The 17602-nt window shown below is 39.9% G+C and overlaps 2 protein-coding genes and 1 long non-coding RNA gene across 5 annotated transcripts; 2 read left to right on the top strand and 1 right to left on the bottom strand.

Annotated features, from left to right (window-relative positions):
* Positions 1–2839: 2839 nt before the first annotated feature.
* LOC135652961 (ATP synthase subunit delta', mitochondrial-like) lies at positions 2840–5928 on the bottom strand. The gene is made up of 2 exons (XM_065174350.1): positions 5540–5928; positions 2840–3387 (listed from the first exon to the last, which is right to left on the bottom strand). Exons 1-2 carry the CDS (start codon positions 5810–5812, stop codon positions 3043–3045), a joined length of 618 nt encoding a protein of 205 aa, XP_065030422.1. The 5' UTR covers positions 5813–5928; the 3' UTR covers positions 2840–3042.
* Positions 5929–6179: 251 nt separating this feature from the next.
* LOC135652964 (uncharacterized) lies at positions 6180–12696 on the top strand. 3 transcript variants are annotated; one of them, XR_010502275.1, is made up of 5 exons: positions 6180–6479; positions 7274–7714; positions 7792–10218; positions 10300–10474; positions 11811–12696. It is a non-coding gene; the product is annotated as an uncharacterized LOC135652964 (long non-coding RNA). The 3 variants fall into 3 exon arrangements; XR_010502273.1 differs by having other exon boundaries at positions 7274–10231; XR_010502271.1 differs by having other exon boundaries at positions 7274–10218; positions 11811–12695.
* Positions 12697–13152: 456 nt separating this feature from the next.
* On the top strand, positions 13153–15325 carry LOC135672515 (E3 ubiquitin-protein ligase ATL4-like). Its single transcript, XM_065180998.1, has one exon. It carries the CDS (start codon positions 13171–13173, stop codon positions 14278–14280), a length of 1110 nt encoding a protein of 369 aa, XP_065037070.1. The 5' UTR covers positions 13153–13170; the 3' UTR covers positions 14281–15325.
* Positions 15326–17602: the final 2277 nt, after the last annotated feature.

Raw genomic sequence — 17602 nt, 5'->3', positions numbered from 1 at the left:
AACCAGTGTCATGTGACACTGTGATTGTACTTCATAGCAGACATTTTTGCTGGTGGATACATACATACAAAAAGCAAGATCATATCTTTTTCACTTTTCACTACCTTTTCCCTTTACTCAGATGCTTCATCGAAGAGGTCATTGGTTCCAGCAGTATCACACTAATGGCCAATATCCATCCATTTGCATGGCCAAGGTCCACAGGAGCTCAAACTCATGAACCTCTTGTGACAGCTTTAATTGCCAAAGACATGTACATTTTGTTGTTTGTCATGGAAATTGATGAATCCAACACCCACATCTTCAATAGTGGTCCCAAAGGATAAAGAAGAAGCCAAATGGGAGGATGCTATCCTAGATAAAAGAGAGGAAGACAAGTGTTATTATAATATAGACTTGGGGTGATGCCAATGAGTATAGGTTCAAGTCTAAAATTATTATAAGTTTCTCTCAATGTTTTGCATCAGTACTAGAACACAGTGTAGAAGAGTTTGTTTTATTCTAACATGATAAAAAGTAGATAAGAGGACAAAAACAAGCTACCAACCAAGTGGATTGGGAAAAAAGAAAAATGAGATCCTGTGTTTTGAGTTAGGACAAGATATTCCTCATGGTAAGTTTGACTTACATTTATTTTCTCTGCAATCCCTTCAATCGATCTCCTGAAAAATGAAAGAAAAAAAAAACTTCAGTAAGCCTAAACTTACAATGTTCTTGTGATGGTGTGCAATTATGATCTTTCCATGTCCATACCATTTTATGCTGCCTTCACCACACCTCAGCATTGACTTGTGTGTGCCTAGTCTCAACCTAAACCAAAAAAAATGCCTACCAATCTCTCTTAACTGCATCTTCTCCTTGGTGCTTTTGTACTGTGCCATCTGGTTGATAACACAAACTCACCCTCATTTCTTCTTCTGATCAAATAGTTCCTGTCTCAAAACTAAAGAGAAAAGGTTTCATGGGTGGTGTGACCTCATAGATGAGAAGAACAAGCATATCCATCACAATCCAATTTCCTTTTTACCCCACCATCTGTGAAGAGTGCTGGGACAATTAGCATGAGCAGTTTTTGGTGAGCTATAATTAATGTATGCCTAAATGGCAAGCATAAGAAACTATTGACCATTGGGTGCAGATCCAACACTTTAGTGGTGGCAGGACAATCAACCACAAGGCATGTGGGCTGGGGCTTGGACAGGCCATGCAAACAAAGTTAAAGAAAATTATGTAACAGTACCTGAAGGTCCCAATCAATACCTGGCATTCTTGAAGATCCAACTTTGGTTACACAGGATTTTATTGTGCCAACAAAGCCTTCAACAATGAAAATTCCTTCAGCATAGATAAAACAGTTTAATCATCAACACAAATTTTTGAAGGAAAAAAGAACTTGCAGTTTTAGTGTGCTAAGTTGAGCAGATACACAGGTTCACAAAAGACAGCTTGTAAGAAACTCTTTTAAGTTTGTTTGATACAAGTGTGGTAGTTAGTGCATCATTGCAAACTGCAAAATTGTGTACTTCATTACATTAAACTAGCAAAAATTATCAGAATTACTTCTGTTACCTGAGATATGGCTGATCCAGTGAAGCAGCAACTGGTAAGAGCTAACACAACTTTCATTATAAGGTAAACTTGATGTGCAAACCACCAAGAGAAATGTAACAGAGAAGAGAGATAGTAGAACATCAAAAGAGAAAGGAAGGCAATTGCCTGAACATTTTTGCAGGTTCATAGAAAAAACACCAAAATGTTGCAAGAAAAAGACTCCATGAAGGTGCTGGATTTCATCTCCCATGAATTTATAGGAATGGTTCTTAAACTACCTTGAGTTGCCTCCTCCTGAATTTTAAAGTTGAAAACCATACTTTAGGTTGCTTCTTCATGACTAACTCAAACTGGAGGGCAGGGGCAAGTGCATAGTAGAGTCATGGCAATCCCCAATAGCAACCTTATTTCCCATGTTCTTGCTAATCTGGCATTTTAACCTTTTGGATGATTAAGAAAGATCTTGAAATCAACATGTCAAGGACACAAACTATCTTTTCATTTCAAACCATGAATCCAGCCTATTCAATCTAGAAACAGAAAAACACGATTCAAGATTAAACAAGAAGGTGCATCATAATTTGTGCCTGCATATCATAAAACAGACTTCAGCTACATATTTGTCTTAACAAAATTCAATAAAGTAACTGGAATTCCTAATTTGTTTGACCTATATATTACAATGTAATAGTTCTGCAGACTGCTTAGTAACTGTGCAGAAGTTACCACCATTATGACATGAACACATGACTGTTGGAAGCAATACTATACACTCAAGATGTCCATTGTCTCATAATGGAATGAGGCTTGACTAGAGATAAATCTCAAGATGAAAGGAAGACTAGCATAATGGGTTTGCAATAAAAGATATCAAGTCAAACTTTTGAGCAGACATGCCTATTTCAATTTAGCAAGGTTAACAGCTATCAATCAAGCTGAACCTGATATGACCCAGATTAGATTCAATGATACTGTTCCAAGTTCTTAGACTGAACAAAAATTGCATATTGCAAAAGCAGATCGTAGTAGTAAAGGCAGAGCCATGGCAGTAGAATCTTTTACATATTGCAAAAGCAGCTTTTCATAGCAAAATAGAGCCATGGCAGTAGACACACCCTCTAAATAGCTGTTCCTCGTAACCCCATTTCATATTCCATCAAAAACTAGGAAGTCAAGTAAGACATAAGTAGAACAGCAACAAACATGCCATTGTCAAGGGTGGGAAAGAAGAAGTAGCTTGGATGTTCTGTTAGAAAAATTCGACAGAATTATATCAAAAAAGAGAAGATTAAAATGCAAAACAAGCAAAATACCAAACAATCCAGTCTTACAGCAGGATCACAATTAAGTTATCAAAATACCAAAATGTGTTTTCAGTTGAAACAAAAACTTATTGTAGCTTCCCCTCTTTCCTCACATTGAGAGTTAGCCCTTTATCTGTGTTCAACATGGGTTCAAGACGATCACATCTTAAGGAATAAACATTATCACTCAACCAGAGAGTGCAGCATTCAGTGCACTATGAACATCAACGCCAATTTGTGCTTCAGCCTTTTCCAAGTCCGTTGTAGCTGAGTTTAGCTTCTGGGTGAAGTCAGCAAGTCCCTTTTGGACGAGGCTTAGATCAATGCGGTCAACAGGAACAGCCTCAACAGCAACTATGTCTGTAACTGAGTTAGCATGTACGAAAGCAAAACCACTGCTAACAAAGTACTTGGTGACTTCACTCCCTTCATGTACAGAAAGAAGCCCTGGCTTGAGCTCAGCAATGGTGGCAACATGCCCAGGCAAAACACCCATTTGTCCTGTAGTTGCTGGTACAATGACCATGTCAACCTGAAGGTAGATAAGATGTTAAAAGAACGAAGAAATAAAATTTTCAAAATTATCAACAGTACATAATATTTTAATATAATACAATAGGATGAACAGCCTATATTTAGTAGCTGCTTCCGGCAAACAAAGACAACAACTTAAGAAGGTTTGATAGCATTGTTCATATGAAAGGTTTATCAGTAAATTATTACAGCCATCCTTCTCCCTTTCTCTAGCAGTTCCAACTTCCTCAAGTCGAGAATTAAATGATTATATTTAGTAGCTGCTTCCGGCAAACAAAGACAACAACTTAAGAAGGTTTGATAGCATTGTTCATATGAAAGGTTTATCAGTAAATTATTACAGCCATCCTTCTCCCTTTCTCTAGCAGTTCCAACTTCCTCAAGTCGAGAATTAAATTATTACAGCCATCACAAAATTTCTGTACTCAAATGATTCACGGCACAGCCTTTCATTATAAAAGAAAAAAAATCATAATGCTCATAAACAGATTAGTCCAGTGTAGCATCCATCATTTGTTGCCATCTTCATTTCAGTGATCTGCTCTAAATCTTATATGAGACCTCTCTCTCTCTCTCTCTCATCAATCTTAAACTTCTTCTGTGTCACTTATTTTCTAATATTTGCATATGATCTAGCATCAATCTTCAACTTCTTCTGTGTTACATTTTCAAATTTTTTCACATGATCTCGCATCAATCTTCAACTTTTTCTGTGTCACTTATTTTATAATTCTAGCATTTGATCTAGCATTAATCTTCAACTTCTTCTGTCACTTGTTTCCTAATTTTTGCATGTGATAAAAAAAAACCGATATTGCTCATTCCATCAAAGCTTCCCTGCTAAGGATAAGAATTTGTTGCATGAAAAAAAAAAACAAAAAAGAAGTTCTTGCATGTAGAACCTCCCTATGTCCTGAATTCATCCAAAAGCCCAAAAAAGCATTCCAAGTCTATTTATGAGAGTTTCAAGTAGACTTCTTATGCATCACAACATAGAGAATCCATAAAAATAACAACACAGCATTTAAAAAATTGTTGACATTTTTTGAATGGTGTACCAAAGGAAAACTTCAGTAAAGATTTGTAGTGACTGTTGAGAAGTTATGAATTAATGCCATTTGCAAGCGATATATCAGGTTAGAAATGTTGCATTGTGAAAGAAGCAATGCCTCCATAAATGGAATTCTATAGATGTTATTGCAGAGTTTAAGTTCAGAACAGCCTAGAGCAAAAAAAGGTTATTTTTCAGTGTCATAAGCTTATTTCCATTGAAAAGCATTGTTTATAACAAAACACCAAAAAATGTTCAGCAAGTAACACCTTTGGTTTCCCCCATACGAAGAACATTTTTATAACTTCCAAACAGTAACTCTCTTGTTCCAAATGCATGGTTCTTAACATTGCCCCAAATAAAAAAAATCAACACCCAAGTTGAAGAGAACGAGTCAAAATGGTGTCACCACATTCAAACTTCAGAAAAACCAATAATACATTGTTATTTTTAAACCAGTGTCCAAGTTGTATCCAAATGTTTCAGAAAAGGATTAATACACATATTGAGCAAGTATCACTGCTGTAATCAAGCTCGAACTAGAACGGTCTGAGAACATCCGAAAGCTGGACAAGCACATCCATTTCAGTTCCAGCAAATTCTCAAAATGAGAATAAAAAAATTCTTAACCAAATAGTGATGAACAAGACGGTACAAAATTAAAACATCATTATGCAGTTTCAAAAATAGTCTCTTCTCTAAGTATCAGAAATACATAATCATGACCTCATACTTCAGATATATGAATGTTTTTTTTTAAGTCAGATAAATTCATACACATTTATACACTGCAGTCTACCTTCCCCTGATCTACAATTACTAATATTCGTCAGACAAGAAATCCTAAGGCTTCCTTGGATTGTCTTTATCTTTAAGTATTTCAAAGGCACAACTTATGTGAAGACTTATTAAGCCCTCATCTGCTAGAAGATGTAGAATACCCACAATCTAGCAATTAAAAGGCATCCGATTCGAGTTCAGATCCTAAAACATGCAAATCAAATGAACCAACAAGAGATGCAACGTCATCGCAACATTCAGAACAAAACTCTAGACAAGATTTAGATAGATCTGCCGGAGAGGGACGGAGCGCGCAAACCTCCTTGTTGGAGATCTCGGATTGGTAGGGGAGGACGAAGTTGATGGTGAGCTTGGAGGGGATGGAGGAGGGGGTGGGTGGGCGGGGCTTCATGAAGGCGAGCGGGGTTTTGGGCGGGTCGATATTGGGGGCCACCTTCCGCCACGCCTCCACGAACGCGGCATCCTCCGACGGCGCAGCCGGGAGATCAGTGGAGAAGGCGCGGGCAGTGGCGCTGCGGCGGACGCCTCCACCGATGACACGAGTCAGGAGGCGCGGGGCGTGACGATACATGGTTGGCTGCAGCGGCCACTCGATCTCTCTGGCTCTCGAGTTGGAATGGGACGAATGAATGGGGGCGGAGGAGAAGGGAAGACACAGGAAGGGTTTCACTGCTTTGGGTGTTCTTGGGTCCGGATCAATTGTATCGAGCAAAACCACCAAACAGGGAGGAGCGCGTTCCAGTTGGTCCGCATCCGCAAGGGCCCACTTTCATCATCGGCACCTATTGCCGGGTCCACAATGGAGGCCAATGGAAAGGCCGGACTGGCAATTTCGTCTCAATGTCATTTTGGGTCCAATAGAATTCGACCTTTTGGCCCAAATAAGAACTTGTTGGCAATTGGGCCTGCGGAACTTACCGTTACAGAGATGAGCAAAGGCGGCGTGGTTATGGGCGGTGGCGACGGGCCCCTTTTCCTAGTCCCCTCCCTCTGGTCCCACGGGGGCCTCATCGTCGACTACATCCACTGCCTCTCTCTCTGCTGGAGGAAGGAAAGGATCTGGCCTGGGGGATCATCTTGCCCGTCCCTATCTGCTTCTTTCACCACTTCTTTGTGCACCTTCTCAGGCATCACTGCAGACGCGGGCCGTGGGAGGCGTCAAGGAGATTTCTGACCATGGGCATCGCAGTGAGTACCGTATCGCCGCGGCGTTCGGTCCATTCTTGTTCTATGAGCAGGTGAGATTGATTCTTCTATCGAGTTAATTATATCCTATTTCAGTTGGGACATGTAAAAAAACTAAATATCTTAATCGAATTGATCTGCTTTTCATTACAAGATTTGATTGCTTTTACTAGTAGATTTGTGCTTATTGTCCAATTTGTTGCACATGATCACCAAGTAATGGACAAAGTTATACATGCACAACAATTTTTCACTACTTAGATTGGATAAAGTGACACTGATGCGTTATAAACAAGATATAAACAAAGTGATATTTCCATCATCTACGAGTATTATCTTGGGTTCGCAAATAAAGAGATCACTTCTCTTTTGATGCAAACTCTGCCAATCTTGAAGTAATAATCCCATTCAATCTTTTTTAGGAGCCTGCTTGTTGAAAGCATTTTTTCTAGATCTCCTTTTATTTTGATGCCCTTGACATATATCACATCTCATTGTAACGAAGTTTTTTTTTTCTTTATTTTATAATGAAGTTTTTCAAGGTAATGTAAGTAAAATGAATTTCATACACTAAAGTGGGATATGATGGTGGGTGGTATCATATTCATATTTCCAGGGAATATGGGAATTGATTTAAGCAGAGTTACTTGTTGGACACCAAATACATATTGAACTTGTAATTCCTTTTGGTGTATTAACTGGTAGCCTGCTGGTGATGGCTTGTACTCATACATCATTAACACTTACTCCTTTACTAAATATTGCTGATACTATTATTCCTTATAAGATAGATTTGCTTCTTGTAATTTGACTTCTCATTTCTTTGTTGACGCTGATGTTCCCACAGATGCAACAGGTACATAGTTGTTTATTTCCATTTGGCAGGGGTTATGCATGCCGACTGGGCTTCACATTTTGGGTACCTTGCATAGTTCTTGACAAAGCCCTTGCTTTTGTGCTTGCAAAGCTGGAACTAGATGTTCCTGCTCCTAAAGCGTCTTCCTGTTGGGCTGGTTGGCAATTGCTCCCGGTTTGCTCTGCTTCTACCAGGACTACTATATGTTGTTGCTTCCAAAAGTGATTATTCAGCTAGGATCTGTCATCTTCAAGCTTCTGAATTGATGTGTCACCCTGTTGATAACCTTCTTCCAGAAGCCCCAGCCAAAGCACATAATTAGATGGGTGACATATGCCTTTACCCACACATCACTTCATTTTAAAACCCCACTTCCTATAATTTAAATAAATAGCTTGAATGATGCGAGACATTGTCTCGTGCTGTTAATAGGTATGCTACAAAACATGCTTAGATATCTTCCATTTGCTTACTCTTGGAGGTTGATATCTTTATTTATTTTTGTGCAGACAGCAAACTGCCACTTATATGGTCCTTGGATTTGTGGCCTCTTCAATTCAGATTACAAAACTCTGTATTATTGATGTGCGTGTAGTAACTCAAATCACACCATTATTGGAAGCTTATTTTCATTGATTTGCTAGTGCTTCTCAGCCTTCTCTGCAATAGATGCTTTTGAGATGTCTTTATAACATTTATAAATTTTTCTGAGCTGTGAAGAACGTTCTGCTGGTTCATCTAGGATCTTACAATGAGTGTTCAATTCTTGGCATACGAGTAATATGTGGTTACTATTTCCTCTTGCTGCAGTATCCTGTTACTCCATGTTTTCTCTGCTATTTGAGCCCCAGGTATTACTAATTAAAGTACTGCTGATGGGTCATACACTCCATTCTCATGTGAATAGGCTTTTCCGGATATTTCAAGATATGGTCTGCTCCTCAAGGAAACCAAACAGAATGCTTCAAGTGCTTCAGATGTAAAACAATGATTTATCAGACAATTTGGAACACTTTACCCTCTGGGATTGTTGGTGAAGTTTCGCGGTCAGCTACTGCACCCATATATTCTACAGGCTCTGGTTCCTGAGTTTCATGTTGATTTCCATATATTGTGCTGTTGGGATGATGTAGTCCTGGGCATGGCAGCTCAGGCAGACATATAAATATTCAAGTCCAGTTGTTAACTTGATGATATCCTTTTTTGAACAGCTTCAAGTTTCCAATGATATTAGTTACTGAGGAATTTTGTTTAAAAGCTATCATACATTTTGGCTATCAATTTGACATCCTGCTAATTGTATGTCTTGGACCACAACATTACCTGTATCCATTATCCTAACTGGGTGGTACCTAGAAGAATCCAAGAAACAAAAAGAGGTTTCCAGCATCACCAGCAAACTTCAGTTCATGCCTCATGTGCTGCATTTGAACAAATAAATTTAAGTTTGAGAGACAATATCAGTGAAGTAAATTATGAAAAGGAAATAATAATAAATGTTCATCAACTACGAGTTATGAGGTTATTTTGTTCCTCATTCACCCCAGATATTTCCTTGATATGCTTTACTCTTATAGTTCCTGCAATTGTTTTTTGGTTAGAAGTCTACATTTAGTGCTAGTGGCAGAACTTTGTGCCCGTTTCAATCTAGTCCAAAAGAGTTTAGGTGTGCAGGGGACAATCCACAGCACCAACTTTGGTCAAAGTTTTGTATAGATCAGAATGAATTGCTTCTTAAGTATGGGGTGGGAATTGGAATGATGTCAGTGGCCATGGAATATTTTGGCACCAAACAAGAGCCTTGAGATGCTAATCATGGAGTCAGAATGTTTAATCATCACTATTTTTATGGCCAGAGTCAACAGCATTACACCAAGATGGGCAACAGCACTGTTGTTATCTCAACAACTGAATCAAATGTTGAAGCCACTCATTGTTCAATATTCTGCAATAACACTGGCCTCAGAACCAGCTTGAGACAATCTCATGGGTTGAAATTTGAGCCAACCATTCCAGTAGGAAAAAAAGAATAGTTATCTTCTTTTTCCAGGCAGAGCATGCTTCCTCACTCAGTTCTTGTGTTCTTTTTTATCTGCAGAAAAAAGCTTTAGAAGTACAGCAAGAGCAATCATTTGATTGAGCCATCATATGAAATTTTGTTGTTCCCTTCATTATGAGGCTATGGAAGAAACTCAAAAAAGAAATGAGAGCAAGTATCCACTAGTGAAGAGAGCATCATGACAATGTATTTGGAGGGAAGAGCTTGTGTGCCCCATTTACCACATTACAAGTAGTGTGGAGAGGCAGAAGCCTTGTTGGAGCAGTAAAGAAGCAGATTAAAGGGCAGACATGAGAACTCTATGTATCATTATTCTAACCACACTCCTCCACCGACAGTCCCAAAGAGAACAAAAAGGCTGCTTCTATCACCTGTGGACTAATGATGACATCCATTTTGTTAAACCAGGCATGTTTGCAGACCAAGCAAGGGCATCCTACTTTCTTCTCAGTTCTCATGTTGCATACATACTTGGATAAGAATTAGGATGCAGATGCATTATAGACCATCAGAGGAATATTTCAGTAGCAATGTCAGATGACAACCACAATGAGAACACCCACATTTTGTTGGGGAAGAGTGAGGGGGGATAGACTATGGTGGATTTAATCTTTAGTCCAGAAACAACACTATGAACATGGCAAGAACTAAAAGGACGAATGTTTGAATTGCCTTTCTTTTTTGCTGCTCAGCATCTGTTTCCCTTGCTTGATCCATGTGAGATGTGGGTGGTGGTTGAACCTACCACGATCAACATTTATGCAAATCACAGAGCTTAAATATGTGGAGTACCTCTTGGTCTCACTGGAAGACCTTCATGTGCTCTGAGAAAGATGAGATCTTTAATTGTGATGTGATGTGATGTTCTTCACACTAGGTAACTTCTAAAGGTAATTTTTATGATTCTTTCTAGTGTAGATAAACTCTTGCTCATTTATGCACTCTCCAACTTTTGCAGAGACTTCAATTGAATCTGCAAGGAATACAGAGTTAGACATGATTCAGATGGGGCCTCAACATAGTTTGTACCAATTGCACGAGTACTTGATTAAGCCTCTGCTCAATGCTCATAATTCAGTGCCAAAGGATTCATATACATGTTGACATCCCCTTCAAGCGAGGAGCTTCAAAGGGTAAGCCTTAAACGAAAATAATTTCTCTATTGGCAGTGGTAAAACTACTTGCATTGGCATTCTTCTTATCCTACAATGAGGGTAATCTCATGCACTACATTTTATTTTAATGATAATTATCTTCAATCTAGCACTTACAAGGAAACATAACTACAAATATCTAGTAGGAGTTGGATTCTAGTAATTAATCAGTAGATGAATGTCTTGATCATGATTCATAACAAGAGAAACTATCAACACTCTGGCAAAGCTGGATTCAGACATCCATGAATTTGCAGAGTACATTCCCTCATCAACAACACTCTTCGTCACTTTAGCTGAAGCCAATGCCACTTCTTCCCCTTTGCTGTACAAGCCAAAAAGTACATTCCCTCAGCCTGGTGTAATCTATGAGCTCCAAATATTCTTGTGAGGAGTGGGCACATGTTGCTGCTGTCTAGAATTTGCAGAGAACAAACAGCACACCTGCTGCACTCCTCCATTGATTTGTTAATTAGCACTTGCAAACTTAAAAAAATATTACTCACATTCTCCTTATCATTGTCAACGCTAAGGAACATGGTTTATGTTATCACTGACCTTAGCTTAATGTAGTTCTTTATAAGATGAAACGACTGCCTCCCCCTCTCCACCACCATATCTTCTGCCTCCAGGGGCACTAGTTTATGTTCCACAAGCATGTTCACTGCAACCTACCTGATATAAATTTCTTCCACTGCTTTGGAGAATGACTTTAGAACCAGCACAAAAGAATCCTTCCATGTCAAACACTGATATCCACCATTTCTTTAGCTTGGTTGCTTGCTGTTCTTGCATTGGTGCAAGGCAATAGCCATCTCAGTTGTCACAATATCAACTATCATTAGACATTGGCTAATTTAGTTGTCATGATGCTGATTAATTAACTTCTAAGACACAAGTTTGAGTGAATATTCTATGCCTCTTTTCTTCAAACCATAATCTTCTGCTCATGGTTATGATAAAAAATCAATTGTTATTTAATCTCATATAGTAGTTTTGGAAAAAACTGCTTGCAATGTGAGGAGGACAGATTAAGATCATCAGTTCAAGGTGATGACTAAAGCCAACATGGCCCGAGATGCTGAATATCCATATTAGAGAAATTATGACAGAATATCTCTTTAACATGTGAGAATCTTTTATAGCATCAAAACCACAGTCCAGTCATTATGAGAGAGACTGTGAATCGAGATGATTATAAAAAATATTTCATTTCAATGTAGATTATCTGTTCTTTTTCTCCACATTAAAATGTTTCATTGTTTTGTACACAATTTCCTCAACCTTTGTTCTCCTTGGCTTTTCCCTCTCTCAGGAAGAAGAAAATTGTGGACTTTTTATTATGTGATGTGAATATTGTTTGTGATCCATTGCAAGATGCAATGTTGAGTGCCCCACCTACTGCAGCATACAGTGCTGTTCTTGGTTTAACCAGTAAACTCCTCCATCAATCAGAACAGACATGTCTGCTGCTTTTTCTTCTTGCTTCCATAATGGAGTATACAAACTTATCATTCGGATGAATTAATTGTTAGAGGTCCATCCAACACAAAGTGTCACTGTTCCTGAAACTTTGTGATCTGCCTAGGATTCTTTTCACGCTTACTAGTGCTCCTGTCATGCAATCATCTATCCAGAGTTTGCCACACAAAGCATACTTGTTTCATCCATTGATTCCTCTTTCAAACACACGAATTATACTTGGACTGGTATTTCCTGCACAAGAAAACAATTCTGCTCTCATAATGCTACTTAATGCTAGGAGCAGAGCTGAATGAATGCCTTCTGTCACTGATTCAAATGTACATCATGGAGAATGCTGCAGCATATAATGAGTTCCAGTAAATAAAACTGAGATCTAGCAATGATCCATTTCAGGCTTTCCACCATAGATTTTGGAGGTCTATCAACTTTCTGAGTTAAAGGCTCCCTATAATGTGAATCAATCAACAGAAGCAAACCAACTGATGGAAGAAAGGGAGAAATTGCTCATATGAGAAATAGGGTTTTACCTTTTCCATTCTGCTCAAGGGTTCTCAAAAACATCTTTTCTTTGTCATGCTACCTAGGGAAATAGGGTTTTGAAACCCTAGGGGATTCCAAAAGTCATGCAAGTGCTTTTAGAAAGAAATAAATCCATTTGGAAGATTGCAAAGACTTCAACAGTCAACTTGTAGTTATTTAATTCTATTATAAATATATATGTATATGAAATATTTTTTACTGAGCTCAATTTCACATAGTTGATCTCAAGTAGTCAGAATAGTATGATTTATTTCTAATGTTGTTGTTATGTGTTAATTCTTATGAATATTTTGATTTTATAAAAGATAACAAGAAAGGAAAGATAGAGTTGGAACTTGAAGAAAAAAATAGTGGAAATAAAATTATTTTAAGACTTAAATTTATTATAGTTACTGAGATATTTTTTTGAATGCTATTATAAATGTCTAGTGATCATAGTTATATAATATATTTATATATGATAAATATCTAAAAATATACATAAAAAATTTGTTCCATTATTTTTTATTTTTAATAGAAATTGTGTCAGATGAGAACTAATAACATATACTACAGCGCGAGAGAGAGAGAGAGAGAGAGAGAGAGAGTGTGTGTGAATATATATAAGGCAACAAAAGAAACCTTTCTCTGGTTCTCTCCCCGCCTTCGCCATGGACTCGCCTCCCCCTCCTCCAGCTCCGCCGCCGCCTCCGCAGGCGCCGGCGGTTGGACCCCGGATGTCAGCGGTGGAGGTCGATCGCCAGCCCTCCATCGCCTCCCACCCCTCGCCTATGGGAATTCTCAGCCCGAGCCTTCTCATCATCGCCGCCATAATCGCCTTCGTCATCGTCGCCTCCTTCTCCATCCACCTCCTCCTCCGTTTCCTCTCCTTCCGACGCCGCTCTTCCTCCGCCGTCACTGCCTTGTCGGTGTCTCTCGCCCGCTCGCGCTCCGCCTCGGGCTCCTCCGCTGCTGCCGCCGACTCCGCCCTCTCCGATCGGGAGAATGCGGCTCTCATCGACTCCCTCCCCGTGTTCACGCTGGCCTCCGCCCTCGCCTCCCTCCCCAAGTCCTCGCCGGACTGCGCCGTCTGCCTTTGCCCGTTCCGCCCTCACGACGAACTCCGCCTCCTCCCTGCCTGCCGCCACGCCTTCCACTCGTCGTGCGTCGAACCCTGGTTAAGGAACACCCCTTCTTGCCCCCTCTGCCGCGCCTCCATCGCCCTCCCCATCCCGCCCCTTCAGGTGCCGCCGTCATCGGCTGCGCCACCAGTCGCCGTCGACCGGGATACCTCAAGATCCGGCAGCTTTAGGATCGAGATTGGCAGCGTCAGTCACCGGAGGACTTCCTCGGGGGAAGAATCTGGGAACAACCCGCCACCGCTGCCACCGAGTCTGAGAACGTACTCGATAGGGTCGTCGTTCGAGTTCCTGGTGGAAGAGGAGGTGGAGGCGGTGGTGGCGCGGATTGCGAGGCGGACGGAGAAGGTGGTGAAGCCAGGGGACAGCGCGGCCGACGCGTCTCCGGGGGCGCCGGGGGAGGAGGTGGCTGAAGCGGCGGGGGGAGGGCGAAGGTGGCTGAAGGAGTACGTGGACCGGCTGGCCTCGTCGGCGTCGTCGTCGTTCTCATCGCTTCGCTTCTCCGGCCGGTGGAGCTGCCGTTACGACGAAGACGGCGGCGGCTCCGTGGGACGGCACTCGTGGGATCTGGAGGGGAGCGCCCGGCGGGAGGCGGAGGAGGGTGGTTACTACGGCTTTTACCGGTGGCTGATCGGGGCATAGCCGTCATTTCCCACCCCGTCTCCCACCCCCCCCTTCTTCCCCCGTCGATCTCCTCAGGTGCCGCCACCGAAGCTTATTTCGAATACCACCATATTACCAAAACACCCACGCACCTTTCTCTCTATTCACAATATTACCCTATGATCAGACGGCCCAGAACCGAGATCTTCCAGCGGGACCCACACCCCGATGTAAGCAGCACAAAAAACAAAAAACAAAAACAAAAGCGATTTCCTTGGAAATGTTTTGTGGATGTTGGGAATTATTACTGCGGTGACTTGTCGCTGGTTCCCGAGAGCGCGCTTCCCCGGTACATATACCTCTCCGCTCTCGTTGCGTGGACGTGTGTGTGCACAGTGCTCATGGGTGTCGAGCGATCACGAAGGGGGTGGGGGGAGGGCGGAGGCAACAGCCGCTGCAGTCGCAGATTTAATGCCCCCCCATTACTCCCTGCTCTTCTTGCCCTGCGCCTGGCCACCTGCCGCTCATTGAAGTTGAACCTGTGTACTCGTGCCATGAGAGTTGGGGTTGATGAATGTGAGCCATCCACATTCAATTCTTCTCGCTGTTGAATGAACGAGAAGGCTATGCCGCTACAGTCGCAGACACATCCCCATTAATTTGTCTCTTCTGCTCGTAAATGGCCGCTAGCTTCTTGTCGTCGCGTTAGACGTACATTAAACGGCCCTTTGATGGTTTGCGACCACAAACGTAGCAAGCCAAATGGAGCTCTCGCCGGTGCACGCCAAGCGGAACGCGTTGAAGCAGTGAGGAGGTTGTGGTGCCGCACACGGATCTCACTGAGAAATCTTGAATCCCCATGAGGTCAAGCAATATATATATGTATCATTAGATCCTGCAGGAAGGTGAATAGGTTCAGCAGCATCAGCAAAGGAGCAGAATGACGCTGACTGACAATGAGGGGAATGTAACAGCTACCACTTGTAGAGGAAGATGAAGCTGGAGCAGTCATCAAACATCTCTGTCATGGAGCAATCCTGTGGCAGAGTCACTGCACTGTGACCACCATCGCCACATTGTTGAAATCATAGATCGGAACAGAGGATTTTCAATTGTTCATCTCTCCTTTTAATTGCTTGTCTTTAAGCTATTCAATCATCAGTTCTTTATTTATGCAAAGATAAAATTAAATCTTTGATTCTAATTATGATGGAAACTCCTATCTTGACTAAGATTTCTAAGTCAAAATATGACCACAGTTGTTATCCCGTCGTCGCTCACAACCGAAGGAAACAAAAGGAAAAGAAACAAGTAGTAACTGAGAGTTAGCGAATAATGCTATTTTGCTACAGCGTTGCAGATTGCTGTGCAGCTAATTGCGTTTCATTTCCTCTGTTATTTGGGCCAAGCGAAGAAAGACTTGTATCTTTAGGTTGCTGCTGTGTGCCAATTGACCTGCACGCTTGCAATGACTTAATGAGAAGAAGAAGAAGAAGAATGATCAGCAAAAGCTACCATCCATTTTCCTCTCTATTCAGAAAAAAAATAAACTCAATTTCATTGGTTACTCTATAGGGATTGTATGAATTCCTTCTTTTTCCGAGTTAATCTAAGCAGCATATAATCTTTACTCTGCAATTCTCATGGTTAAAATAATTTGCTTATGTATGATGTCTTATGTTCGAATTCATATTTCAGCATCCTGTATGTTTATTTAATATAATAAATATTAATAATTAATTAAAAATTTTATCTGTTAATTAATATATATTTTTTAAAGCTATTGACAAATTATAATTTTATTTCAAAATTTGGAGCAAAGTTTTGCTTTGAATTATTCTAAAATGTAAATCACATAAGAAACCAAGAATTTAGGGTGCTTCAATTGTGTAAAAATAATTTTTTTAAAAAATAATTTTGTAAATCATGTAAAATTAAAAATAAATTAGAAAAATGATAGTATACATTTTAGAATTATGTTATAATTATTATAGAGAAGTTTCGATAGGTTTGGAGTGTAATTATTAAAATTATACTCATGTTATATTTAAATTTGTTTGATATTCTTTACTCAACGCACGCTATCTTCAAATATCTCATCCATTACAAATGTCTTGTTGAAGTCAAAATTGTAAATTTGAGGTTGTATAGAAGAAGATTCTTGAAGTTGTATGTTTGATGTTTGAAGTTGTATAGAAATAGATCCTTCAAATTGGTCTAGTATTGGATGACTATTTAAAATTACTTTTAATTTTGATATCAACAAAGATTATGTCTCGTTAAAAGTGTTTGTCATCTAGGAAACAAAATAATTCATTCGGAAGATGATCATCCTTGTATTAAGTACCATATACTTAAATGTCATTCAAATAAATAATACTAAACTACAAATATGTATTCATTTAATACTATACATTTTGTTATTATTGTAGCGAATGATTCATGATACACTGAATGATAGGTTGCTGGAATCGATGCTACAATGATACTGTGAAGGATGATGTCGCGGCTTCAACTATACTACAAATATTTTACCAATATTGTAATAAGTCATAAAGTAATTCAACGAGGTTGCACCAAACTAAATGAGGATACGATGATGAATCGTTAATCACCAAGGCTTCACAAGTCTTCGTTAAAGGCGACAACGATTAATGGGAATAAGGACATTTGCACCACCTAGGACTTTGGCGACAGCTATGCTATAGCTCCATTGCCCAACTAATCGTTGAAGCTCAATATATGGCTTCATCGATGGTGACAACCATGCATAGTTATGCTGATTATGGAGTCTCGATGCCCAATCAAGTCATAGTAGAGGTGAACAATAAGAAAGTCCATGTACTATTAGTGGGAAGGCAATATCCACCTCCTACCCCTTGCCGATGACAATCATGACCCCTCTTCCTCTTTTCTCTAGCGATAACTTGTTTGTAGGAAGCTGACGTCGACAACACCACCACCAACATCGTCAACAAGACTCCTTCCTCTTCTCTCTAGGGGATACCCACTAGCTAGCTACTATTATACATAAAGTTATGACTCGCTCTATTTTTACTTTTTATTATTAATAATGATAACGACAAAGATCGCAACGACAACAATCATTATTGTTAAGAAAGTTAGCAAGGATGACTTTCTTGCAAAGTTTCTTGCACTTTGCTCTTGCGTTGATGGAATGGATAGAGAAGTGATATGAGAAAAAAAAAAAAAAAAAAGAGATCTAGGCCATAATAATAATAAATTAAAAACTTAGAGTTTTAATCATTCCAATTTAAGTCAAACAAATTGATTCAATTAAAATTAGAGTCAACAAGGATTAATGAATATCGGATATTTTTTAAATTCTATAAAAGATATT

This window comes from Musa acuminata, chromosome BXJ1-4, assembly GCF_036884655.1.
Source record: "Musa acuminata AAA Group cultivar baxijiao chromosome BXJ1-4, Cavendish_Baxijiao_AAA, whole genome shotgun sequence".
NCBI lineage: Eukaryota > Viridiplantae > Streptophyta > Magnoliopsida > Zingiberales > Musaceae > Musa > Musa acuminata.
Note: the sequence above shows the minus strand (reverse complement) of the source record. Positions and strands in the feature narration are given on the sequence as shown.